Source organism: Hippoglossus stenolepis, chromosome 8 (genome assembly GCF_022539355.2).
Source record: "Hippoglossus stenolepis isolate QCI-W04-F060 chromosome 8, HSTE1.2, whole genome shotgun sequence".
Classification (NCBI taxonomy): domain Eukaryota; kingdom Metazoa; phylum Chordata; class Actinopteri; order Pleuronectiformes; family Pleuronectidae; genus Hippoglossus; species Hippoglossus stenolepis.
The window spans coordinates 2,709,879-2,737,287 of record NC_061490.1 but is presented as its reverse complement, the minus strand read 5'-3'; the positions used below and the strand labels follow the sequence as shown (position 1 = coordinate 2,737,287).

General features: G+C 42.9%; 1 protein-coding gene across 2 annotated transcripts; it reads left to right on the top strand.

Annotated features, from left to right (window-relative positions):
• Positions 1-28: 28 nt before the first annotated feature.
• On the top strand, positions 29-21,255 carry faxcb (failed axon connections homolog, metaxin like GST domain containing b). 2 transcript variants are annotated; one of them, XM_047340747.1, is made up of 7 exons: positions 29-590; positions 2,610-2,731; positions 7,983-8,118; positions 9,358-9,554; positions 14,153-14,370; positions 16,061-16,177; positions 16,638-21,255. In XM_047340747.1, exons 1-7 carry the CDS (start codon positions 558-560, stop codon positions 16,964-16,966), a joined length of 1,152 nt encoding a protein of 383 aa, XP_047196703.1. In that variant the 5' UTR covers positions 29-557; the 3' UTR covers positions 16,967-21,255. The 2 variants fall into 2 exon arrangements, with proteins under 2 accessions (XP_047196703.1, XP_047196702.1); XM_047340746.1 differs by lacking the exon at positions 29-590 and having other exon boundaries at positions 2,266-2,731.
• Positions 21,256-27,409: the final 6,154 nt, after the last annotated feature.

Genomic DNA, 27,409 nt, shown 5'->3' with positions numbered 1-27,409 from the left:
CCTCCTCTGGGATTATAATGGATCCCCTGCGGAAGTATTACATAACACAAATCCCATGGCAGAGAGGAAGTGGTGCTGGCATGATGTGCTGCAATCTGATGAATACAGATCCTGGTAGGTTTGCTCTGTAGAGATTATGACTGTATGATATTGATGATGAAGTGTATTTGCTATGTGTGATAAAGGGACATACAGAGTATCTGCACGTCACTGTTATTCCCACGTTACTTCTTCTGTCTACAACAATAAACACTGCTGATGTAATCAGCGCGCTCCCAGAAGCCACGGGGGGGCGTCTTACTTGCAGTAGCCATGATTGCCGCGGCGACTTGGACGCACACGCGCGTCGTGCACATCGCCGTGGTTCTTCGTGTCTGGATTAAGCCGAGCTCCTGTCGCGGGAGCCGGACAGGCTGCCCCCGGTGAGAGGCGGAGGTGTGAGCTCCAAATGTTGGATCTTTACCAAATCTTCTTTGGCTCTGAGGCGTCTGCTCGGCCTCCTCCCGGCATGCTTCACTCTCACCCTGTCGGGACACCTGCGGCTTCACCTCGGCACCATGAGCGTCCTCGCCTACTTCAGAGGCTGCAGAGTAAGTACACTGCTCTGTCTCCTCCTGCATCCATCTGTCCATGTTATTATACATACTCGTATGTTGTGTTCCTGTTTGTTATGTTGTTATTAAAGCGGTTTACACATACAGCACAGGGGATGTCATTGGTGGATGTAGGATTTATCTCAGTGGGGGCATAACGGGGCCAATTATATGTCCAACATCCATGCACAGTATATAACACAATATATTATGAACATTGTGTTCTTCAAAAAAAGTTACATCAGAAATATTAACAAATAGTGATATTTATTGTTAGCTCCTTAAGTTAATACCAACAGTAAAAACAATTGATTTTCTTTATTAACTTACTTTACAAGTGTCAATCACGAAATATATGTATTTATGTAATATGTTATTTGTAGTATTTGCGTCTGTAAGGACTAAAGAAATCAGGATGAGAAGCCGATGCAGTAAACAGTCAGTCCAGTGATCACACAGTATCTGATACAAGGATGAGAAGGTGTTTGTCGTCACTTTGTGTTGACCAACAAACTGAGTGTGTTTCACCGGGATGTGAGGGGGGCTCGCCAGGGCGGGGTCATTCATACTGGAGGAGACAATAGGCCAGTCGCATCAAGTTGCCAGCAGTCAATACATCAATACCGGAAATTGTCCAAGTTTTTCTTAAAAATAAAAGCACTGAACTTATATCATGGGATTCATTGTGTTTATAGTCCCAGCTCCCATTTACCAAATGTATTACAGTATATGTAAGAATAGAATAAGTGACTCAACTCGAGGTCCACTCACTTGCACTTTGTAGAACTTTGATCATATTTTTCTAATTGCAGTTTATGTTTTTCCAGAATATAGATTTCATGTTCAAGTAAAACAATGTATTGCAGTGACGAAGATTTAATCCCAAATTATATGAAAGTGCTTGTTTCAGTAATTAGCATCTAACGTCTTAACCAAAGGCAACTCTGTGAGCTGAGACCAGCAGCTACACCCACTTAGGACATGATATATCTGAAATATTTGTTAGTTAATCACTCAGCTGTATGAATATTAACTGATAACTATTGAGATAAAACATTAATTTCTTTGGCTTATTTTCTAGGCAAAATGTAAAAATATCTTATTTCCAGCCTCATATAACTGTAGGGCATGCAGTCTGAGCTTCAGGAGTTTATATTAGTTTTAAACAGCTTCACTAGTTCAATAGTGTAAGGTTGTAATAATGTGAATAATGTGTGTCACAGCTGTTGATCAATGGATGTTTAGTAACTTTCTGCTGATAAGAAAAGTAATTCAGTCTTTTGCCCCTCACCATTGGTCCACTGGCAAACAATATTAAATCAACGGCCAGAAAACTCAGTATCACATTTATCCACAGCTAAAGCCCATGTCAATAATCATATTAAATCTTGTTACTACATTTTAACCAACACCACGCACAAGGCCCATATCGCTCCAATTCTGGCCTCCCTGCATTGGCTGCCGTTAAATTTAGGATTTATTTTAAGATTCTTTCAATAACTTTTAAAGCTCAGCACGGTCTGGCCCCCGTGCAGTTATATTATGGAGCTACTAACTATATTATTATTGTTGTTATAACTCCACAAAAAACAACACAACACAGGTTGAACAGGAACATTTATTTTGAAATGTGAGACCGGATGTCAGGTTGTAGTGTTCCTGACTCTCTTGACGTCGCTCTCCAAAACCAGCAAAGGAAAGTGAAGCCGGCGCCGAGCATCGTTGTGGAGACGGTCGGTGTCTCCGTGTTCGCCCCTGCCGGCTCTCTGGAGGAGCAGTAGCCGCCATGTCGTAGACCCCCCGCCGGGCGTTTGGATGAAGCCTATAGGGGAGCGCAGCAGGGAGGACGCGGGGCGGCTGTAACCGAGGGAGTGGAGGATGTACTGGGCTGCTGGCTTCGCCTCCTCCCGGCCGTGTGTGGTCGAACTCGGGCGGAACCACAGCCTGCCCCTCGGGCTGTGCGCCTCCGAGCAGCAGCACTCTTTGTATGGCTATATCATTGCCTTCCCTCTGCAGGACTACGGAGGCATCATGTCGGTTCTGGGCTCGGACTCCTGGTGGAAGAAGACCCTGTACATCACCGGGGGGGCCCTGTTGGCCGCGGCTGCCTACCTACTGCACGAGCTGCTCGCCATCAGGTAGGCGTCTGTGTCAGCTCCCTTTCTTTAATGCAGCACTAATCCCACCTGCTGACAGTGACCGGCGGGGATGAGCTGCCATTATCTGGGTGTAGAGGTGCGCCCATACGGGGTGTCGCTTCACAGATCTCGCGGTGGTTGCTGTGGTTTCACTCCCTGTTTTCCTCCTTCCAAGGACGCGACAGTAGGAGGAGAGGGAAAAAAAATAAATAAAGAAGAAGTCACGAGTCGGCTCATGTGCCAGCTCCGTGCGCACCTGAGCGCGTAAAAACGCAGAGCTCTGAGTCAGACCGACCTTTAATGAACTGTGCGCACAGCTGCTGCTTGGAAAGCAACACAAACACACAGCGGATGGATGGGACGTGATCAGACCCTGCGACGGGACCGTGATTAGCAGGACTGTTGTTAGTGCAGTGCGCCTGTCAGAGCAGGGGATGGGGATTATTTTGGGCCGGTCATTGCAGGAGAGTAATAATGTAAGTACATCCTGTCACAGTGGCCTGGTAGTTCCTGCTTTCACTCACCCTCCCCCGTCATAATCTGAGTAACCTCCTATTCCGTGCCGCTGCCGCTGCATCACGTGCAGGAGACTGAGGCCCGTGCCCGCAGCCTGCCGGCCTCATCTGTTCATGCCATGTGATGTGTTGTTGGCACTGCGTCTTCTGCCACACTAGCTGTTATTCTTCTAGGAGAAATCCTTTCATGTTCGCAGGGTCCTGTAAACGAGAGGGCCCGCGGGGGGACATTTCAGCACCACACTGAAACGGACAGAGGCACAAAGGGCAGCGCAGCCACAGGATTTGTTTTTGGTTTCAGCAGCATGTGACTACAGCGACCTGAAGCTGCTCCATGAGACAACATCACATTTTGTACACTCTGTACTGTGTGTAGTGTGGAGTAGCACTGAGGAGTATGGAGGGTATGGAGAATATGGAGGTAAAATCCCTCTAATGCATTCAATGTATTTATATAGCACTTTTCCGGTTTTATCGACCTCTCAAAGTGCTTTAAAGTACAAAGCCACATTCACCCATACGCATTCACACGCTGCACTCTTTCTATCACACCATTCATACAGTGTTTGCACTGTTGTCAAGGGCAGATTTGGGTTCAGTATCTTCGGCTATGTGGCTGAGGGGTTGTCTTCCAACCAGAAGATCGGCGATTCGATCCCAGTGTTCCTCAACTGCATGCCGAAGTGTCCTTGGGCAAGATACTGAACCCCGAATGGCCCCTCATAGAAAAAAGTGCTGCCAATAGATGCACTGTATGAATGTGTGTGTGTGAATGGGTGAATGGCAATAAATGGTACTTTAAAGGGCTTTGAGAGGTGATCAAGACTAGAAAAGAGCTATATAAATACAGAGCATTTCCCATTTTATCTCGCCCTGCAACACTTCGGCATAAAGACTGGGATCGAACCACCGACTTTCTGGTTAGTGGACGACCCTCTCTTTCTCCTGAGCCACAGCCACCCATTATGAGATAAACAACTAACACCACTGTAAACAAAAACCAAAACAGCCAGTCTACTAAAGCATGTGTTTGTTGACGTTTGCTTTATTAACACAGGCTCAAATAAAAATGTCATAATATAGGCAGAATAGGCTGTATATTTGAGGGTAAAGGAAAAACCTATCACAGGGTCCAAGGGGTCACAATGGTTTGTTAGGAGGGACAGTTGTATGCCTTTCACCAAGTAAATCCCCTACAGGAGGTTTTGGACTGATGTACTCTCATCATTAAACAGGAAAATGTAGGAAAACGTTTTGTGCTAATCCCTCCAGTATGTCTGTGCTACAAATTCAGCTTGTACATGTGATGCAGGTGAGAAAATACAGTCCATAAACCTTTGTTCTTAATAAATGAAGACATGTTTTATATGTAACAATATGTATCAATCAAGTCAAATAAGATTAGGAAGAGTCACATTAAACCTCAATCAAAAATGTTTTTAGATCTCAATTCATCCCTGAAGAAAAACCTGTTGCAAATCCCAGTAGGGAAGATACTTCTTCTGTTGTTTTTTTAACTATTTTACAACACAGTTTTAACTAGAATGAAATCTCAGTCAAATCCTCCCCCCCAACAACTAATAAAACAACAGAAAAAAACCACAACAAGCCTCCATACTGCTCGTATGGTTTCATCCAAGTGACCACAAGCTCCGACATTCAAATTTGACTCGAAACGAGGTTCATTATAAGTATTTGAGGTTCATTATAAGTGAACTCAAACACTTCACCCACCCCTCCATCGGCATAGTGGTCAGTAGATAATGAGTGAATTTTCATTTCTGGGTGAACTATCCCTTTAAGAGAAGTATGATGACTCATCAAGTAATTCACGGTAATTCTAACCGAAGTTCTTAATCCCACTCAGCTCAGTGGAAACAGTGATACAGAAAATCACTATCAACAGTTTGTTACATGTAGACATATTTCATTTCTTAGATCTACATAGTATTTTGGTGCGGATCTGACTAAAAGGGTGGATCCAGAATATCTTGTACTACTTTTAAAAAATTGTGATATAAGGTAATTTTGGATGGATCCTGGATCTTGATGAAAAAAAAATCCAAATGTTTAGGGGACTGATATTTATGAGTGTGTGGAATTTGGTGCAGATCCAAATAAAACTCCAGATGTAATGAATTTAAATGTGGTTTTATAGTGAGAGATACCTGCAGAGAGAGAGAGAGAGAGAGAGAGAGAGAGAGAGAGAGAGAGAGAGAGAGAGAGAGAGAGAGTGACATGTAGTAAAATAAATATGAGGGCAGAGAGACGGAAAGAAGTGTTCAGTGCATCAAGGGAGTTCCCCCAGCAGTCTAGACCTATAGCAGCATAACTAAGGGATGATCCAGCTCTAACTATAGGCTTTATCAAAAATGAACATTTTAAGTTTAACCCTTAATATAGAGATGGTGTCGACCTCCCGAACCCAGAGTGGGAGCTGGTTCCACAGGAGAGGAGCCTGGTAGCTGAAGGCTCTACCTCCCATTCTACTCTTACAGATTCTAGGAACCACAAGGGAGCCTGTGTTTTGCAAGCGAAGTGATCTATAGGGAAAATATGGTGTTATGAGCTCTTTGATATATGAAGGGGCTTGATTGTTAAGGGCTTCCTATGTGAGGAGCAGGATCTTCAATCAATCAATAAATCAATCAAATTTTATTTGTATAGCCAATATTCACAAATCACAATTTGTCTCATAGGGCTTTAACAAGGTGTGACATCCTCTGCCCTTAACCCTCAACAAGAGTAAGGAAAAACTACAAAAAAAACCCTTTAACAGGGTAAAAAGAAGGTAGAAACCTCAGAGAGCCACATGTGAGGGATCCCTCTCCCAGGACGGACAGAAGTGCAATAGATGCCACGTGTAATGGAGAACATCAGAAAAGAAGAGTATTTACAGCATTGATTAGAATAAACACTTATAAACACACTGTAGCATAATGGAAGGTAAATGAATTGATGGATTATTGTCAGTAATGGTCGAGTATCTGAGGAGACATATTGTATATCAAGTAGTCTTGTTGTAATCATAGTCCACGATCAGCAGCCACCACGATCAGGATCCACCATCACGATCGGATGCCACCATAGTCCACAATCATTGTCCACTGCCGCCATCAGGATCCACCATCAGCTGCCACCTTGATCGTGGTCCACCACCACTATCAGATGCAAACATGATACAGGATCTGTCATTACAATCACATTCTCTGATTCGCGATCCACCGTCATAGTCCACGATGTGCAACCCTGGATCTGCAAATTCTATTCTGAATTTTACAGGGAACCACTGCAGAGAAGCTAAGAGAGGAGTAATATGATCTCTCCTCCTAGTTCCTGTCAGCACTCGACAGTAACAAATGCATGGACTGGTTTCTCAGCATCCTTCTGAGATGTTTCTAATTTTCATAATACTGCGCAGGTGGAAGAAAGCTGTCCTAGAGACTTGTTTTATATGTGGGTCAAATGACATGTCCTGATCAAACATAGCTCCAAGGTCCCTCACAGTGGAGCTGGGGGCCAAACTAATACCACACAATGTTTCTCTCAGGTGAAATTACTTCAATTTTGTCCGAATTTAAGTAAAAGGTTCTGGGTCATCCAGGCCTTGATGTTCTTGAGACATTCCTGAAGTTTAACTCAGTGATTAGATTCATCAGGCTTCATAGATATGTACAGCTGGGTGTCGTCTGCGTAACAATGGAAGTGTACTGTGCTTTCTTATGATGTTGCCTAAAGACATCATATATAAGGTGAAAACATACACAGATTAACATAGGAAAGTGTAGATAGTTTAGATAGATAGTGTTCCAGAGTAGTTCAGTACAAGGCTACTGTTTGGAAGTTGATGAACTAAGGCCACATGAGTCACTGATGGCAAAATAAAGAACGAATGTCTAGGTCAGTGGGTTGTTGTTGAGTGTTCAAAACAAACACTGCTCAGGGACACAGGGGCCAACAGTGCTGAGTCATTGTGCTCTAATAAACTACAGGTGTGACCTGTTCCCCGCAGGAAGGTTTGTTAGAGCCCGAAGCTCCTGCTCTCTGTTTGGATGCACTGACCGACCCAGAAAACAAGTAGTAACACCAGTCGCTCTCGGAAACACACCAAAGTAAAGATTTTCATGAAAGGATACCACTGCAGTATTTGCAGGGGGTGCGGTGGTTTGCAGTGTAGCCTCACAGCAAGAGACAGGGTTCGAATCTCGGTTCTCCTGGGGTCTTTCTGTTTAGAGTTTGCGTGTGTTCTCCCCATGTTTGCGGGGGTTTTCTGCGGGTGCTCCGGCTTGTGAGAGTGAATGATGTTTTTCCCCTCTGTATGTCGGCCCTGTGATACGCTGGCGACCTATCCAGGGTGCGAAAAGCTCTAGCTCCCCTCATGACCATCAAAGGATAAGCTGTATAGATAATGGATGGACAGACTACTATATAGTTCATGCTGGTATCAATACAGGCACTTAATTGAGTTGAGAGATATCCAAGCTATTTACCTCTTCAGATAGATGTGGGCCACTTCAGGCAATGATGTTGCACTTCTGGCCTTCTTGTGGCCCCATACATTTTTTTAAATAAATGATCCAGTAAATGTTAGAAAACTCATTAAATACAAATCCTGCTTGCTTGTCTTCGACTCGGGTCACTGTGAAATGATGTGGGAATGTATGTCAACTAAAAATAAATTAGTCCAAACTACAGTCTAAAGATGTTTGTGTTCTCCACCTGTGCTCTCTGTGTAGGAAGGAGCAGGAGCTGGACTCTAAAGACGCCATCATCCTTCACCAGTTCTCCAGGCCAAAGAATGGCGTGCCCAGCCTCTCGCCCTTCTGCCTCAAAATAGAGACGTACCTGCGTATGGTGGATCTGCCCTACCAGGTGAACACAGCAGCCCCTGTGTGTCTGAGTGACTCCCATGACTGAGCTACAGACAGCGGAGGACTCTTGAATGTTCACTGATGTAGTGATTCTGACCATCATCCTTTGAATATCTGTTGGTGAAACTCAACTTTCTGTAGTTGGTTGTGTGCAGTTGGCTCTTCAGTCAAAAGAAGTTCACTCTAGTTCACACTTTACATGTTCACAGCAAACATGGTTGATTTTGGGGGCTATTTCCAGTTTTTGATCTTTCATTATAAAAGACTAAATGTGTTGTTGTTAGTCTATGAGTTAAAGCATTGTACATATGTAGAAACATTTTTACAACATACATACATACAGTCCTTACCTTTTTGACCAATGACCCATTTAAATGTCCATCTGTGACTCTTCATCAGTGGTTTCACAGACTTGCTGTTCATTCCAGAATCATTGTTTCCATCCTAATTAGTTTCATTTTGTTACTTTTTAAGAGCCTGAAGAGAGAAAAGTATCCAGTTAGAAAGAAGCTGAGAAAAAACTAAATGTTAAAAAAATGTACTTGAGACATCTGTACAGCAGAGCTTGAGATGAATTTTAGTTCCAAGAATGGGTCATGTCAATTAGGCAAGTCTCAGAGACAAAGTTATTTAAAGGTGAAAAAGATCTTTCTTGATCTGAGTGGGTGAACTACCTGACTCCAAAAATACACCTCTTTTATAGGGTTGTATCTTCAGTAAACATAACTTGATTCTAATCTTTGCCCTGGTTACCAACACCCACCCCCTATCCGTTTTTTTGGGCTATGTCCATATTGGGATGTCTAAATGAATTATGTTGTGGGAAATGAGCTAGCATCACAAGCTTTACAAGTGACATGATCCCACCCCCCTTCTTGTTACACAATGTTAATTTTCATGCAGTCAAATACACAGAGAAACAACATTCATGTAGATTGATTTTAGCCACAGATGTCAGGGACAATTTATGACTTCAACGTCTTACCCAAGGGCCCTTCGGCATGCAGACTGGAGGAGCGGGGGACAGAACCACCAACCTTCTGCTTCACCTCCTGAGCCACAGCCGACATTAGAGCCACAAAAATATATTACATCATTGTTTTTACTAGCTGGTTTCCTGCAGTGGCGACTGCATCAGAATTTGGGCACATCTGACTACACTAACATGCTCACCCTCTATTTTGTCCAGAAATCATACAGATTCCATTCATTTTCTCACCTGAAGCTTCTTCCCCTGCAGAACTACTTTGATGGGAGGCTGTCGCCGCAGGGTAAGATGCCCTGGATCGAGTACAACCACGAGCAGGCGTCAGGGTCAGAGTTCATCGTGGACTTCCTGGAGGAGAAGCTGGGCGTCAACCTCAACAGTAACCTCACCCCGCAGGAGAGAGCTGTGTCACGAGCCATCACCAAAATGGTTGAGGAGCACCTCTACTGGTAAGTGACTCGCAAACAGAGCCAAAGTAGCGTTGATGCTGCAGCCATGTCTGAGTCATTTAGATGGGCAGAATACAAGGATTTTCTGTCATTTTATGCCATAGTCGGGCTTAAGGGATAAAATTATACATTTACTGACTCTAATCCATACACTTTACATATTTATATTTAAACTAGTGCAGTGCTCGTTGTAAACATACCTGTTTAGATTGTGCTGTTTGTACCTGAGGTCTCAGGAAGAGAGGGCTGAGGGACTCAGTCCACAGAGACCTGAAGCAGTGCCACCACTGATGCACAAAGAGCTGTTCACTTGTTTATTCAAAGATAGACATTGAAGAATCAGTTGTTGTTTTTGTCGTCCTAAACGTGGCCATTGTTGTGAACGCACTGTTATGGACAGAATCACTTAGTCCCAGTCATGCTGGCCCTAAAGAACATACCAGGTGTGAAGCTGATAAGATGAACAGTTCTCAAGGTATATGTTCCGAATACAGATAGACAGAGATTTCTGGAATTAATAGACAGATGAATATTGTAAGTTCAATCTAGAACCTTAGCAGGAGCCACCTGCGGTGATCTAGTCGAAGATCAATTAAATCACATTGATGTTAAGAGTTAAAACAAGAGATGTTGAGTCTTGATGTCTTGGTATCATGAAAGTGTTTTTTGATACATCATTGAGCACAGACTGACTCTATCTGTACCATCACTTCTGGTTTATCAGCCTTGTTCTGCTGCAGTGACTCACTCAGGTACCTTTGGGTGCTGCTCGGAAATTCTTTACTACTCCTCCCACACCCAGAGACGTTCAGTTTATTCCATTACCTAAAAGCTTCATCTATCTTTTCACTCCATGCACCCCTTACACACATACACACATATACACAGATCCAACTCTGTTGGTGTGGTGTGGCCTATTTTTCTCTTTTTACAAATATCAGGACACATTTTGAATTCAAAAGTCATCACATTCATAACATTTACAGGTTTTAACCCTTTGGACAGGGGGTAAATGAAGACCTGATACATGTTGTAGTTGTAGCCAATTTTGAAGTGCACTTTCTGTCCTATTGATTTTGGTGGTATAGGTTACGGTTATGTTGCTGCTGCTACGTCAGTTGCGCATCTTTGTGTGTAGGTCGTACTCTGGGGTCACAAGTGGACAGCTGCAGGGGAAGCCACACAGTTTTTCAACCGTGTGTGAGCATCTGTGTTTTTTTCTTGCTAGATCATCAGATGTTCACAAGCTCGTTTCAGGATTATTCTTGCAGTGCACTCGGCCTTTTGTAGGAATTGGGAATTACTTCAGACTCTCTGAAGGGGATTTTTTGTTCTTTGGCTGCCACTATACATTTAATCTCACTGTTTCTTAGGTCAAGAAATTTAGTTTATTTTTAAATAATAGATGTGAGATTGAACCATTAGTCTGTTGTAAATAGGAACCCCATAACATTTCACTAAAGCAGTATAGGTCATGTATTTAACCCACATCTCCTCCTCCTGCCTCTGTCTGCTTGTGTCACCTCCCCGCTCTCCCCTATGCTCCCCCTGCGCCATGTTTAGACCCACATATAGACCTATTGATTGAATAATTTATGTTAAGGAAGGGCAGTGGCAGACACAGGCTAACAGCATTACTGATATATGGTGAGATCATACTGACTAAAAACAAGATTACAGGAACTGCCAGCTGAGGCAAGTGTGCGTTATGTTTTATCCACCATTCTTTCCAAGCAGTTTCTTGAATGTAAGTGAAGGTCAACAAATACAAAATACACTTTATCATGTATATAAGCAATAATATTTAACTCAACCTGAACTGAACAGCTAACAGTACACAGACGATAACAGTTAATGGTAAACAGTTATAAACAGTTCTCTTACCTTGCATTTTAAGTGAATAATTAAACTTCACCCAGAAGAAAAGCCACATACTGGGCTAAGTGTTAAATGTTCTGTCAATTGCTCATTCATATTATTATTTGAAGCTTTTTGAAGCATTTTCATATCATAATAACACACAGCAAATGCAGTTTTATTCCAAAATAATATCCGTCTTTCTCTTTATATTGTGGGCTAAGATAAGTCATGAGAATATCCAGTTAATTTTGCTGATGAAGTGAGGTAAATCTTTTTATTTTTGTTTCTGTAAAATAATGTAGTGACATTTTATCATCATGATTTTCTCTCAGGAAACCAAGTGTTGCCCTGTGAAAAGCTCAATTTAAACACTGACTGTCCACAGTTTGACTCCATTACACATCTTGCAGTGTAGAATGTGGCTCAATGAAAAAACAAACCCTTTCCACTGTAGCTTCCTGCTCTGTCAGGCTCATGTGTTTGTCCTCCAGATCTGGAAACAAAGGACAGTATATCCTCTCGGGATATCAGATAATGCAACAGGAAGTAGTATGTGGTCACCGGACAGTCACCCCCCCCCGCTGATGTAATCGAGGCCAGATGCTTCAATTCAATTTGTATTGAGTGACCAGTCATAATGAGTGAACCTAAAGACAGTAGAATGGAGAAAGAGAAGTCTTTACAGTCGTATCCCGGCTCAAGGGCTCGTCATCACCAGCAGAAATATGACATGAGGCTTCCAGGCTTTCAGACAAGCAGCTGGGGAAGCTCAGTCTGTTTCTAGTGAGGTGGTGTGACAAAGTGCAACTGTGTACGGATGTAGCAGCTTAATCTTGTTAGTGTCTGCACACCCAAACAGCTTGGCTGCAACAACATCAACGGAGCAAAAAAACACAGACTCTGCCGAATAGCAGGGATAGTTTCATTATGTTTATAAATTAGGTGAATCCAGAAGAACTGTTCTTTCTTGATTTCCTTTATTAAATGTGTTGCCGTTACAATGAAGGGCATGTTGATTAATTGGACCTGAGTTAAAGAGGGATTGTAAAGGCTTTGATTGGTTCTATTTGCACATAAATACTTGCTCTGTCTGTTTCCCACTGTGAGCCAAATCTCTACTTGACGTCAGGATGCCTCCTGCTGAGTCCAGCTGCCCAGGTTTCCTTTCAGAAACCTTTTAAACACAAACAAGAGGGAATCTGCATCTCTCTGCAGAGAGATTGTGCTGTGCAGCAACAAGTGGATGTTTTTGTTTTTAATCCAATTCTGTAATGGAAGGTCTAAGTAGTTTGCACAGTCATCTTTTGTCCTCTAGCCTATTCCTGTGTGAGAGGATGCACCAATAACAGACTTGAGTACATCACAACAAGCTGACAGTTTGAGGGGCTGAATATATGATGTTGTGTCCTGGCAGCATGTTGAGAGCACTGTAGGTGATGAATGGGCAGTGGGATGGAAGTGGAGGGGCACTCTTATTGATCGGGATGAGTTTGACTGTCAAGATATAAAGTTTTGTTGGAAGCACGACACAGGGGTTGAACCCTTTATTACTCGTTGTTGACACAACACTGATGATTTTATTTATCATTATTATTATTATTATTATTATTATTATTATTATTATATATTATTATTATTATTTGTTAAACACGATAATAGATACATAGCATCACAAAATATAGAAAGAAACCCTCCCTTGAACCCTAGAACTTGTCATCACCACATACATAACTGGCCTTGGTTCTAACATAGACATCATCTGCCATGAACCCTTATGCACATGAATATACATAGATACACATACATACACACAACCAAGGAAACATCCAGGGCAGCTTCAGCACCGTGGACAGCAGTCAGTGAATGTTTCCTAAGCTTGGTCACCTTCTATGTTGACTATTTGCAACAGTCAGTGATGCTATAACTCCTCCATGCCGTCTCTCCCCCTCTTCTTCTTCTCTCCTTCCAACCCAACCTGTCGAGGTAGATGGCGATTCACCCTGAGACCCGTTCTGTCTGACTTTTCTTCCTGTTAAATGGGATCTCTTTCTCTGCTCTGTAGCCAAGTGCTTGTTTACTGTGGTAACTGTTGGGTTTCTCTCTATGATACTGTAAATACTGTAAAGTTCTTTCAGACAGTGTTTGTTGTGATTTGAGGCTATACTAATAAAATCAAATTGAATGAGATTGTCTGGTGAGGTTATAACAGGGTGTCTACATCATTATGGCTGAGAACACGTGTGAAGGAGGCGGGGCCTAATGTAACCTGCTCTGATTGGATCAGTGGACCAATTCTACTCTTGTTACTAATAACTTTTATAGGAAAAAAGTTAAAGAAAATCAATGTGAACTTGTAACGCAAAGCTTTGTAAACGTTAGTGGTCTAAAAAGTACGGATATGTAGTGGAGTAAAATAAATACATCTAGTACAGTAACAAAGTAAAAATGTACTTTGTTATATCCCACCACTGGCTGAGAGTGATAACGTTTCTGTGTAGTGTAGTTACATTTGCTGTGCAAATGTAGTTTTGTTCACTTATGCAAACTGATTCTATCTAAACCAGAAATTAGAATTTGAGTTAAATGGAGGGTTAGGGGCAATCCCAAAAATATCTCAGAATCTAAACTGCAAAGAGAAAATGAATGTGGGTTAAAATATCCATGATATGAAATACAGTGGTGTCAAACCGATTCCCGCTCTCACACAATTATTATTATTATATTTTTTTTTCTTCCAGGACGATAGCTTACTGTCAGTGGGTGGACAACTTGGAGGAAACCCAGAAGCTTCTTTCCATGACCGGCCCACTGAGCGACACACTAAAGTGGCTGCTGAGCCACCTGAATGGCAGCATGGTGCGCAGAGAGATGTACGGCCATGGCATCGGACGCTTCTCCAAGGAGGAGGTCTACACCCTGATGGAGAAGGACTTGAGGACGCTGGCTACACTGCTGGGTAGGAGGGGGCGGCCATGTCTGTGTGTGTGTGTGTGTGTGTGTGTGTGTTTGTTGGATAAGCAGCCTCTTCTCCAAACCTCTGCCATTAATATGTAATCAGTTAGAAACAGCAAAACAAATCTCTCATCACAACCACCAACAGTGACCTATGAATCTAAGGGATTACCCAAGCTCTGTTAGATAATCCGATAAAATACTTAGAGCATTGTTCTTTTATTTGGGATATTAAAATTACACAATTTAGTTACTGCAAATCCATGGCCATTAGTAGAGAGGTTTATATTTCTTTTCTTTTACAATATTAAACACAATACAATCTCAGATATATTCAGAAACTAATGTGTCTTTTTAGAGAAATTTGACAAAGCTTCTGGAACAATTTTTTTTCTTTTCCGACATAAAATCAGAAGAGACAGCTTGAAGAAAAGTCAGTTCATCCAATCTGTCATTCATATGTGTGGTGTCAGAGTAGTTAAGTATAAACTCATCATTACACATTATCAAGAATTAGGCAAAGATGAAAGAAAAGAACTGAAGGTCTGGATGTCAGCCGTGAGACACTATATCAGTTTAAGGGTTCAGATGGAAACAAACAGGCGGATGCTGCGGAGAAATGTGATTGACATCGATCTATTTGTTCCATTTCTCTGGACTGCTATTTGCTATAAAATGGAAAGTCGTTCCTGGAGTGAAGGCATCAGTGCTGCCTTCTCTTTTAATGGTCTGTTCCAGGCTCCAGTGCCAGGCGTGTGAATCTGAAATGTTTTGTTTCTGCTCTTGCAGAATATGAAGTGCGCTCTCTAAACGGACAGACAAGGAAGACATAATTGTTTTAGTTTTAATGATATTTAAGGTCACAAACACGTTATACAAAGTATAGATTTCAGTGTTAGGGGTTGTGTTACTTTGACTATTCACTATTTTATTTATCTGGTGACTTTAGTAATGTTTTCACTTCCAGTAAATCATGGCTTGCTTCATTAGATTGCTCAATTCATCATGTTTCAAGACATATTGGAAAGCTCATTAGCGATTAGCATTTAGACAACAGCTAACGTTTGGATTAAACCACTTCCTTATTAAAATCAATGTTTAATCTGAAATATCAATGCTTCTCTGGGACACAATTATTTAAAGGTCGAGTCCGTAGAGTTTAGTGACATCTAGTGGTGAAGTTGCATGTTGCTGCTGAAGGTTGTGTGGTAGTTACAGTGTCCATCAGTTCTTTAGGTTGTGTGTTAGTTATAGTGTCCATCAGTTCTTTAGGTTGTGTGGTAGTTACAGTGTCCATCAGTTCTTTAGGTTGTGTGGTAGTTACAGTGTCCATCAGTTCTTTAGGTTGTGTGTTAGTTATAGTGTCCATCAGTTCTTTAGGTTGTGTGGTAGTTACAGTGTCCATCAGTTCTTTAGGTTGTGTGTTAGTTACAGTGTCCACCAGTTCTTTAGGTTGTGTGGTAGTTACAGTGTCCATCAGTTCTTTAGGTTGTGTGTTAGTTATAGTGTCCATCAGTTCTTTAGGTTGTGTGGTAGTTACAGTGTCCATCAGTTCTTTAGGTTGTGTGGTAGTTACAGTGTTCACCAGTAGCTCAAATAACTGTCAGCCTGTCAGAGCTGCTGGTATTACTGTCTCAAAATGTCTTCTTGTTGACACATGTAAAACTACTTGCTGTCTTTTCTCTGTCCTGCAGGTGATAAGAAATACTTTATGGGCTCTAAGATGTCAACACTAGATGCCACAGTGTTTGGACATCTAGCGCAGGCTATGTGGACTCTACCTGGGACACGACCCGAACAACTCATTAAAGGTCAGTGGATCTGTTCAGTACTCAGACATTAGCGAAGCACAAGATTTCTAATAATTATCAACAAATCATTGCAGATCACTGAAGATAATGCTGCTTTATTTCTGGCTTCCGTATGTCCCTATATTTGCAGGACATAAGCACTTTTTCCTGCTGCCTCCTCATAGTCATATTTGTCTCTTCCTGCCACTAGATGGCAGTAATGTAATTGCAATGCGGCATCTTGCACATAGCAGGGGACACTCAAGTCTCTTATTTCTTCAGAGAGAGCAAAATCAGAGCCTGTGATTTTATATGAAGATTGTCTGATTGTCATTCTGATACATAATTCCTGATTAAAGAGCTTGCAGGAAAAGGACAGGAGGGGGAAAAAAGCTTGTCCCTAGTGTCCTCTCTTTCTCTATATTCTCTCAGTATAGCTCTCAGTGTCAGTTATCAAAAGCTGCCTGTGTCTGTCTTCTAGGGGAGCTGATCAACCTGGCTATGTTCTGCGAGCGAATGCGAAGGAGGTTCTGGCCCGAGTGGTTTGTGGAGGTGGAGGATCTTTATTACGATGGAGACAGTGAGAGCAGCAGTGGCGGCGGTGGCGGCTCCCCTACAGGCCTGCTGGACTTTGGCCTCTTCTCTAGGACTGACACTCTGGAAGACAGCGAGGCCAGCACCCACTCAGCCAGGCACACTCACTCACACTCCCCCGACTCCAACCACTCGCAGTTTGACTCGGATGTGGGAACGGGGTCTGACAATGACATTCAGCTTAAGGAGGAACTAATGCCGGACCTGGAGGTTTGACCTGAGAATGACTGTGGTAGGCTGAGGGAAGGAGACTGACAGAAGGCTGGAGCAATCGGTTTTTGCTTTATAAACCTGGTTGAAAGAGCCTGTCCAGATTGAGCTCTCACAGCTGAAGAAACTCTTCCAGCTCCTCCACCTCCAATACCCAACATGTTACAACTCCCTGATGGACAAACTGGGTATTTATATGCAGAGCGTAAGAACTGAACCTCATTATGCACATGCTACTGTACTGTTTGTCCCCTCTCGTGACGTCCGAACTGTCCCCTTGGCAGTCTTCTCTTTGCCTTACTTGTCTCGTCCTAAGATGCAGGAGCTGGTGTGAAAGGTTAACACAACAGGAAAACGTCTCATGAAAAGTGCGGCAATGCGGAGACAAGAGAGCGTTGTAGACAGGACAGGTGGCACGTCACTTGCTATAAAATGATGCAACTAATCACCACTCTGCCATGTGTCGTTACGCACAAACCCATACAGACAGGTGGAGATTGATCACGTGGCTAAAAGGAACAGCTGCTGCATCTCCACTACGAACCATCCATGTGCTGAAGAGGAGACACAGGTGACACAGAGCGCCAGTCCGTGCCCCAGATTCATCCTAACGTCATCTCCTCGATGCTTCAAGAATCTGCATCAACACAATGATGCGTCTCCATCAGACCATGAGATCCACTTGTAGTTCTACTGAATATGAGTCAGGAGAAGAGATGAGCAGAATCCTGCCTGTTGAATTTACTTGTTATCATCCTTATGTCTCCAATTTATTAAGTATTTGTTTGCACGCTGGGATCGGGTGAGCCTGGAGGTTTTGGTTGTAAGTTTCACCATCCTTTAGGTCCACATTGAAGAGCTGTCGTTTCTCTATTTGACCACTAGAGGGTGTCAGTGGTCTGTCTGGTATCCCCTTCATTCTGTAACATCAAGGTCATTCCACCCTGAGGACGTGCAGTGGATTCAACTCAGCAAATTATTTCTCCTTCAGGCCTAAACTTGAATATTGCGGTTCCCATTCAAGTGTGTGTGTGTGTGTCTGTGTGTGTGACTGAGCACAGCAACAAATCAGCCTTAGTGTTCAGACTCATGGGTGAAAATACTCTTTGTTGGAATATAATTTCATTATCAGTGCCACTTGATTTTTATCATTATTATAATTTTTCTTTCTTTAAGAACATGTGTCAAAATCTCAATTTTTTTGTTAATATTTATTTTCTTATTTCTCTCAAAGAGAATGTTATTTTGCACTAGTGGAAATTTATTTTTCACCTTATTTCAGGGGGAACAGTCTGCTGGGGAGAGAAGAGAACTCAAATGAATGGGAAACATAAATATGTGTATCAGAAGAGCAGGATGCTGAGTGCGCTGATAACAATTGTGCTGTGAGTGGGGCGCACTGCTTGTGTCGGCCGTGTGTGTGTGAATGTTACTCATTGTGAATGTTAACAGAGACGGTCATAATACCAAATCTAACAGAGATGAGCATCGCTGAATGAAAAAGCTAAAAAAGGGACCAAAATGTGTCGGTAAGCGTTCTGTCTGTCGTACTGAGCTGGAAGTGCTCATGAAGACAACACAGTGTGATGACTGTAAACAGATTGTGGGGCTTATAGGGTAGATGCCACTTAAATTAAAGGATCAGTTCACCCGAATTACAAAAAATGTATATTCTCACGTGAATATATTGAGCCATGCAGATAGTTTTAGTTTGATTTCCTCCATGTTATGCTTTCATCCCAATGCAATAAAGGTGAATGGACTTTCATATGTGCTGCTTACAACATTGACTATGATTGATAGTGTTGTATGGAATAATACACAGAACACGCTGTCTTCAGTAGAAAGAGTTCCAATGCAAATGGATTATAGAGAAATGTAGCCTAGTCTTAACCTGTCGGGGAGAGCTGAAGCTGTTTCTGTTCCAGTGACAAGCAAATGACTGTGGTAGAGGAACATGTACGTAAGCAAACAGCTTTACCTTCATCCATGATCTTTTCCATTCGTGCTATCAAACCCCAAATGCTTGCACACATGACGTCCCATGTGGTTTGGTGTTATTGTCAGTTGGCTCAGCTCTGTTGTGTGTAGCTGTAAGACAGGACAAACTAAGTAAGAGTGAAACACCCCATCCTGCTTTTGGATTCATTGTACACTGTTTATCTTTGAGCAAGAGAGTTTCTTTTGTGACATTTTGAGGTAATGGGTCAATTCATTGGTAAGTTTTTGTTTCCTCATTTTAAGGGTAGAATTTCTAAGATAAAGTGACTTAGTTCCAGTGATGTCAGTACATTAGTTTGACCAGCAAGAACATTGTTTCCATATAGATGTTTCTGTCCTATCATTTAAAGCTGCTATTAGAGATGTGGTGAAATTACAGATGGTTTGTTGTACCATTTAAGTTGTAACTTCCATGGCAATTTAGTGTATAAGGTAGCAAGTCGAAGACACCAATGTGCTTTTGTTGAGTGTTGGAAAAATGTGGCATAAGCAGGAGTAGGCAGGTGCTCATAGCTTGCAAATGTAAGCATCCACAGTCCCCAAATTGTGTGGCTGATATTTTGTCCTGACTGATATTTGGGGTTGACGTCTACTTTTGCTCACTATAATTGTGATACAAAATGTTCATTCCACAAACATCTATCTCGTGAACCTTTCATCTTATCAGCTTCACTCTTGGCATGTGTATTGTAAATGGCCAGAGAAAGTGCAGTGCTGAGTTTGGTGTGATTTGGACGTGCAATATGTTTAATATGAATTAAAAATAGTCAGTCAGTAAGGGTGGAGGCAATAAAATCGTCCAGCACACAAACAATACAAAGTGACATCATATTGTAAGATTGTGTGATGTGAAATGGTTCCGTCATAGCGAAAATCCACAGAGGGTTATCACCATATCCGCTCTTTGAGGCGTTTGTTTTGGTTGGTTCTCATGAGCATTGTTAACAGACAAGGCAGGCAGCTGAAAAAGCCTTGATCAACCTGCTGTATATACGCTACGTGCTCAGCGCCAAACGACAGACGGACAAACCTGGCGTCTCGCTTGTGAACATAGTGGAGCGTTAAGCAGCTAAAGAGATATTTCCCTCAGGTTCTGCTAGAGAGAACAGTGATATAAAAGAGAGTCAACATTGGTTGGTGGACACAAACACAACTTCAAACTTCTAATTTTGCCCTGCGTTTGATAACAAGTTCAACATATCAACTGACGGTAGGTCTGTGGTGCATTAACAAAAAGATAGTCAATGCATCAATGCTTTTTGTGTCATCGCACACAATCTTTAGAAAATAGGACAGGATGGTGAATATCCCTTGTATGTTTAAAGGTCTTCCGCACTAGTTTGATGATAGGTTGCCAACCAGTAGTAGATGGCAGGGATCACCAGCAAATGTTAGTGACCACCAGCGGACGCTCAGGATGTATCATTAGTTGTGTAGCTTAGCGTCATCTGGTATTTTTGCCTAGACACCTTCTTCTAAGGCAGGGCCACCACAGGCTGATCAGACCTGGGTGTGGTTCGCTAACACCTTGGGGCCCAGTTGGGATCTCTCCTCCTGGTCCAGAGCCCTTGGCTGCAGGGCTTGTCCATGGATTCCAGAACTTGAGCAGCTTGATGGTGGATGTTGCAATAAAACCTCTGCAGCCAACCTCCACTGGGTTGACTATTGCTTTCCAGCCGTGTTGTTCTGCCTCATCTCCACATACTGCAGCCGCTTGCTCTCATTCGCTTCATCAACAGCATCCTCTCAGGGTGCTGACAACACGCAGGGTGTTGGACCAGTACCAGGTCCTACAATCTTAAAATCTCATCTGTAACATCTCAAAACCTGGACACATTAAACCAAAACTGTTTGCATGGCTACGCACCACACAGTGTGACTGAGATCATTTTTCTGTTTCAGGTGAACAGACCCTTTACAATAATAATGTTTAAGTAGGCGAGTTTGTAACGGAAAGGACGGTGTTTGAGACTCCAGAGAGAACCTCCTTCCATCATGTCGTCCTGTGGTCTGATTCCCGACCTGCCAGGACCTGGGTCGTGTTTGTCAGTTGCCTCACCCAGTCTGGGCGTCATATACAGTTGGACTGCTTTAATCAAGCCATATTAAAAACTAGAAGTGTTGTTATTGGAAACATGTCATAGCATTTCTGCTGGGGTAATATAAATGTTGTATGTGTGACAAAGTGTACCATACTGTATGTAGAGCTGACTGATTAAACAACATGTGGGTGTGCAGTCATAGAAGCTGGAGTGGCTGGATGATTTCAATAAAGGTTAGCTGTGACAATTTTACACCTGCAGTTGTTTCTCATCCTTATCACGTGTGTGTGTGTGTGTGTGTTGGGGGATTGAGTCGGGGCATAGGGAAGTAACCAGAAGCAATAGGGAAAGGAGGGATGAGGGGGAGAGCGGGTGGTGGAGAGGAGAGCAGGGGTGAAGAGGCAGGACGGAGGAGTGGAGGGATACGAGGAAGGCACTGGGGAGGAGCAGGGTTTCAGTGGGGGAGATGGAGGGTTCACTGGGCTTCCTAAGTTCCTTCTTAAGAAATGTACTATTAATTCAGAACAATACAGCCAGGATTTTAGGAAACCCCCCAAAAATCGGAACACCTCACTGCTTACCTACCGGCTACCTGTTTGTTTTTTTGATAAAGTCCAGTTACTTGTCTCAGAAGCCTCACATAACATAGCACCTTAATATCCACCCTCCCCACCCCTCAGCCCCACCACACTCTTCAGCCAATATTAGAACAGAAAATAACTGGATAAACTGTCTTTTTAACATGGCTTTTGATTTGGGGTAACTTTATCTATATTGGCTTAATCTCATTTTAGTTTTGGACCTTTTTTTTTTAATCTCATCTATGATGCACTCTGAGTTACATCTTTGCATGTGAGGTTTTAAATCAAAGTGAAGTTATAATCTAAGTTTAAACCAAGCATGGAGACTGCAGAAGGGGAAGGAAAAGGTGTGAGGTTAATGGGGAGAAAATAAAGCAGGCAAGAAGAATAAATGTATTGGAAGGAGAGGAGAGAGAAGAGGATGAGGAGAAGATGAGGATGAGGCGGTTGGGCTAGGGGCCCGGGGAAGAGAAGCGAGGGCCATGGATCAGGAACCAGGCTCCCGGGGGGGATGGAGCAGGTGCAGGCTGCGAGCAAGGCCTCTGGGCCTGAAGGGGGCTGCCAGAGCTTAAAACAATCTGCACTGCTCCTTTTTTAATTTGGCTCTGTGAACAGCCCACCCTCCTCGCTGACTGTCTCTCTCTCGCTCTCTCTCCCTCTTTCTCTATGCTTAACAGATCAGCGATCCACAAAGAGGGGTAAACACACACAGAGCAAAATTAAAATCGGAACTCCCCTGGCACGGCAAAACAAATTAGAGCAAACAAATTACAGAGAGTCAACACACAAACAGTGGAGCATCTGTGGCTGTCTGGACTGCTGGAGCCGGTGGCTACCTCCCACACCACCACCTAGTGCATGTTCACAATAAACTCTGTGTCGATACCACAAACTCAGACATATTCTTTTCAAATCAGTGCGACTGTCTGTGTTTAAAACGGTGTATTTTGGGGGCGTCTTCTCCTCCAACTACACACAGTGTAAAAAGAAATGTGAGGATTGGTGTAGCATCAGTGTACGTCATATATAAGTACATGTAGAGTAGTGTGGCCTTGAACACCAATGAAGTGTTTTCTATTCTTTTCTGGCTTTTTAATTTAACACACCTGCTCTCTTTGTTGCTCCTCATTGATGGTAATCCATTTGCATAATTCATTTCCCACGCATATCTGCACAAATGGAAAATGGTGTTAAGACATTCACAGAGTTGCTACATCAACGACGAACATCAGGTTTTCAGCTCCCATGCCAGAGAAGGCAGCTCCAAAATTTCCAAAATTGGGTACATACATACATACATACATTTATAGATGTTTCTATTTCCAGACTTGTCTTGAAGTAGTTCTGTGAAAGTCTGTTGTTGAAGAGTTGCATGCATTTAGTAAGAAGCTCATCTCTCACACCAGGAATGCTTTTCTATATTTTCTTTTAATAACATGTAATACTGTAAAAAAAGAGATTCTTCCAAGTGTCTCATCAGTTATATTTTTGAGAGAGCATCTCTGTGTGTTTATGAACTGAGTTGGTCTTGGCTGCCCCTCTCCCTCGGCCCCTCGGCCCCTCGGCCCCTCTGGCCCTCGGCCCCTCTGGCCCTCTGGCAGTGGCTCTGGCCTGTCCATCTGCCTCCCACTGTCTGGGTCTGGTGGGACAGGGGCCATGGAAGACCCTTCCTAAACCCCTCACAACCCCCCACCCACCCCGAAACACCCTCACCAGCCTCCAGGCCAGCTGCTCAGGCCCCAGAATCTGCACAGCACTGCCAGGTGGGCCCCAGGATACACAGTTGGACCCCTTCAAATACACACACACACGTCCACAGAGGAGAACACAAATACACACACACACTCACAATACCAACACGTATGCTCAGTAAGCCTCTTTACAAATGGAAGCCATGAAACACACATGGTTACATGGGTGGTCCACATGAAAAACAAACCTCTCTCTCTCTCTCTCTCTCTCTTTCTCTCTTTCTCACACTCTCTCACACACACACACACACACACACACACACACACACACACACACACACACACACACACACACACACACACACACACACACATCATGCGTGTATGCCAACCCTTTAACGCACAGCCACTGCAGGCTCAGGTGTTTCCCACAGCTTCCTATAATGGTCTAAGTTCACAGGGGTGACACACCAACAGGTGGCGCTGTTTTCTTTACTAATTACAGCTTTATTTATTCATTGGCATGTGGAAGCTTCCAAATGACTTTGGCTGGCCTGCTCATTCACAGGATAAAAGCCATTGTGTGTGTGTGTGTGTGTGTGTGTGTGTGTGTGTGTGTGTGTGTGTGTGTGTGTGTGTGTGTGTGTGTGTGTGTGTGTGTTGCAGGATTCTTCTTTTCTCTCCTGTGGTACACAAGCCTTTACCTGTCTTGTAGTGCTCTTATACTTGTCCAGTTTTTTAATAGGTAATTCATTCTTTGTGTTCATATTTTCTTTGCTAGAACTAAACAAATGATATCGCCAGTGCCAAAATTCCCAACATGTGGCCCGTAAGCTAATGATGAAGTAAAGCAGCTGCACAGGTAGAGTCATGTCTTACAGAACAAAAGCAGATGTATACAATAATACACCATATAGCTGTGCTGAGATCCAATTTGGTGTTCCACTTGGATCAATGCTTGGGCGACTTCTGTTCTTGATGTACATTGTGCCACTTGGTCACATCTTTACAAAAATACTAAATACATATTATTGCTTAACCAAAAACACACAAACAGTCTTAGAAAGTGACGCTAGTCTTTAGAAAGTGGTGACCTGCCTGTGCGAAGGATATCGCTGGATGTGACAACTCAGAAACTTTGCTTCCTGGATCCACCCAGACATTGATCAGTGTCCATTAATCATTATGGTCGCATAATTTCGCAGAGAAATCAAGGATTCTGGAATCGTTTTTTTTACCCCTCTCCTATTTTTGAGTTTCATGACAATAAAACAATAATTCATACCCCCAAATCCTTGTGCATGCCCTTATAACATGCAACCGATTGCTGCATTGCTTTTACCTTTTCCCACTTATGACAGCAAAGAGCAACTTCCGGCGTCCTCACAAGATCTCCAAAGTTTCATTATCCAACACCTTTGCTGATGTCTTGCCTGCATTTGCAGTCAGTTCAAGCCAGAACAGACTTGTCAGTGTTTACATGGACTGGCTCCATTGGAGATCTTCAGTCTTCCCTCTCCTTTCACTCCACATTTATAGTCCCTCCATCCTTGTTATTTAACTCCTCCTAGAAAAAGAATTCCATGTGGTTTACTACTAAACAAAATACGTACATGTATCAGTAGTCCCGGACCTCTCCTGTGGGCTGTTCTCTGCTGGGCAGGTAGTGCAGTCAAAATGAATGGCTTCAATGTTGTTAAGGGCAGAGGATGTCCCACCTTGTTAAAGCCCTATGAGACAAATTGTGATTTGTGAATATGGGCTATACAAATAAAATTTGATTGATTGATCCCTGGAGCAGAGAGCTGTAGATTCAGTTGATAATTACTTTATCACTATCGTTGACCTCTTTCACACTCAGGTAGTCATGTGATCCCTTGGTAATATGAAATATAAATTTCTTATCCTCAATCCTGTCGTCACATTAACATGGTTTGGGATTCTGTGTGAGGAGATAAGCTGAAGCGGCCGACTGTATGAACGTGGTCAGCTCATCTGTCGGATCCCATTCGATCCATAAACTGTCCAACATTAGAAACTTCTCATCGAGTTTCCTTCACTTTTCAAGATCCTTGGAGGCGGAGTGAGTTTGGTGTGAATCACTGACACTGGTGTGTTGTAGCACAGAGACGCCACCATGGACCAGACCCTATCATAGCTTACCTTCTGTCTGCCCATTATCTTTCTCCCCTATGCTCCTCTTCCCTCTCCTCTCTCCCATTCCCTCCCCGCGCCTTCCTCTGGATGTTATCTCCAGCCGCTTATGCCCTAATACCCCAATTGTTGTGCTCTAAAAACAATAATTAGCAATCCCAAACGAGACTGAGGGGCGAATTTAACAGCTTTCTTCAGATGTGGTTCCCCCCCTTCTCTTTTCTCTTTATCTCCCCCCTCCTTTTTTCATAAGAGCAAAGAGAGGTGGAGGGGGGAGGCAGTGGGGTGGTTGGGTGTTGGCAAAGCCTCTTTAAACTCTCTGGTATTATGGAGGATTATTTTGTGCCGAGATCCTGGCTTGTGTGTCTGTTTTTTTCCCTCTCCTTTTCTCTTCCAGGTTGTGGCAGACACGCTAGGTAAACAGTTTGTGTCACACTTGATTGCGTTTGAGAAATTAAAAAACAGGAATGACAATAGGCCAGGGCTGGGGATAAGGACTGTGGGGACACTGACACCATAAGACCTTGGCTCTTTGGGGACCCCTGCTACGCCATTTTGACAGCGCGGCCCTCGCAGCAACAACAATACGAGACCTCGTCCTTCAGAGAACACTCCTCGCTCCCAGTCTCTGAGTCTATCTGCACTGGGCCATCTGCTCTGCTCCTCTCTTCGTCCTTCTCTCATCCATGATTCCTTGTTTGAATCTGGCTCAGTTATTCAAGTGTTTACATGCACAAACACTCTGCCAGGTTGGAGGTGTGTATGTGTGCGTGAGAGAGTTTATTCAAGACATATTCCCCTTGTGATTCACATACAGTCTGTGTAAATACACATAGAGTGTGCAACATCTGTGCCTGTCATTGAAATCAGTGCAAAATTATAATACAAAGAGCCATTTACAGTGTACAATGACTGAAGCTCAGTTGAGGAAAATGTTGCTGAAAGCCTCTCAGCAAAATGTGACTCTGCCTGTGTTGAGATCTGTAGAGTGTGTGAAAATGTGTAGAGAGGATCTGTGGCTAGAATACACATCTGTGTGTTGAGAGCAAATCCACTGCACTCATGACCCAACCCTATAGGGGGCAGTGTGACACTACAAAAGAGAAGTGATGGTGAACATCATGATTTCACAGACAGCACAAGAGCAGACGTAAAAGTGTGCAGCACTTAATACTGTGTTGTTTCTTGCTAATGAGGACCAATCACAGATAGTGTTGTTAAAATTACAGGAGGTTACATGTATTTTTCTGAGTTTCGGTATGTGGAGGCCGCACATAACAGCTGTTTCTGTTTGGTCCTTTTCTCAATGAACATGTTCTCTTTTGAAAATGTGTGTGCAGTTATAGAAGTGGAAGAATTTAATGTCTTGTGAAAAGTTTACAAGAAATGTCATCTTAAATCTTTAATTAGAAACCAAAAACTGTAAAACAAGTGAGCCTTGAAGTTGAGTCTTGAGGCTTGAGTCCTCTGCAGCAGCCACAGGTTCAGTTTGGAGCCTGCCCTTACTCTCTCCCCTTTTCTCCCCAATGTTCATCCATCAAATAAATCAGAAACATTGAACCCATACCAGACTAAACCTGAGGTTAAATCTACACCTAGAGTTTTGAACCAAAGCTTTAAACTGAATTCTGATATTTTCCAACTAGTCGACTGCCGGATGGGATGAAATTGCTAATTGCTTGCAGTTGAAGGTTATAGTGTTCTCTCTTCACAAACATTTTTGTCTTAATAAATCATTTGTAGGCTCACGTTAAAAGATAATTTATAGATAATCATTATCGTTTATCTTAAAGCAGAAGGCAAAATATACTAGGCACGTGATATTTTGTGAGATGAGCCTCCTGTTTCTATCACCCAAAATGTGTGAGGTATGATGCTGAACAAACAGGCAGCCAATGTGATGTGAAAGCTGTTGTGGAAAGTTTTCGGGGTAGAGGAGAGGTGGATGCAGTTTAACTCCAGTGACACATATTGGTAAAA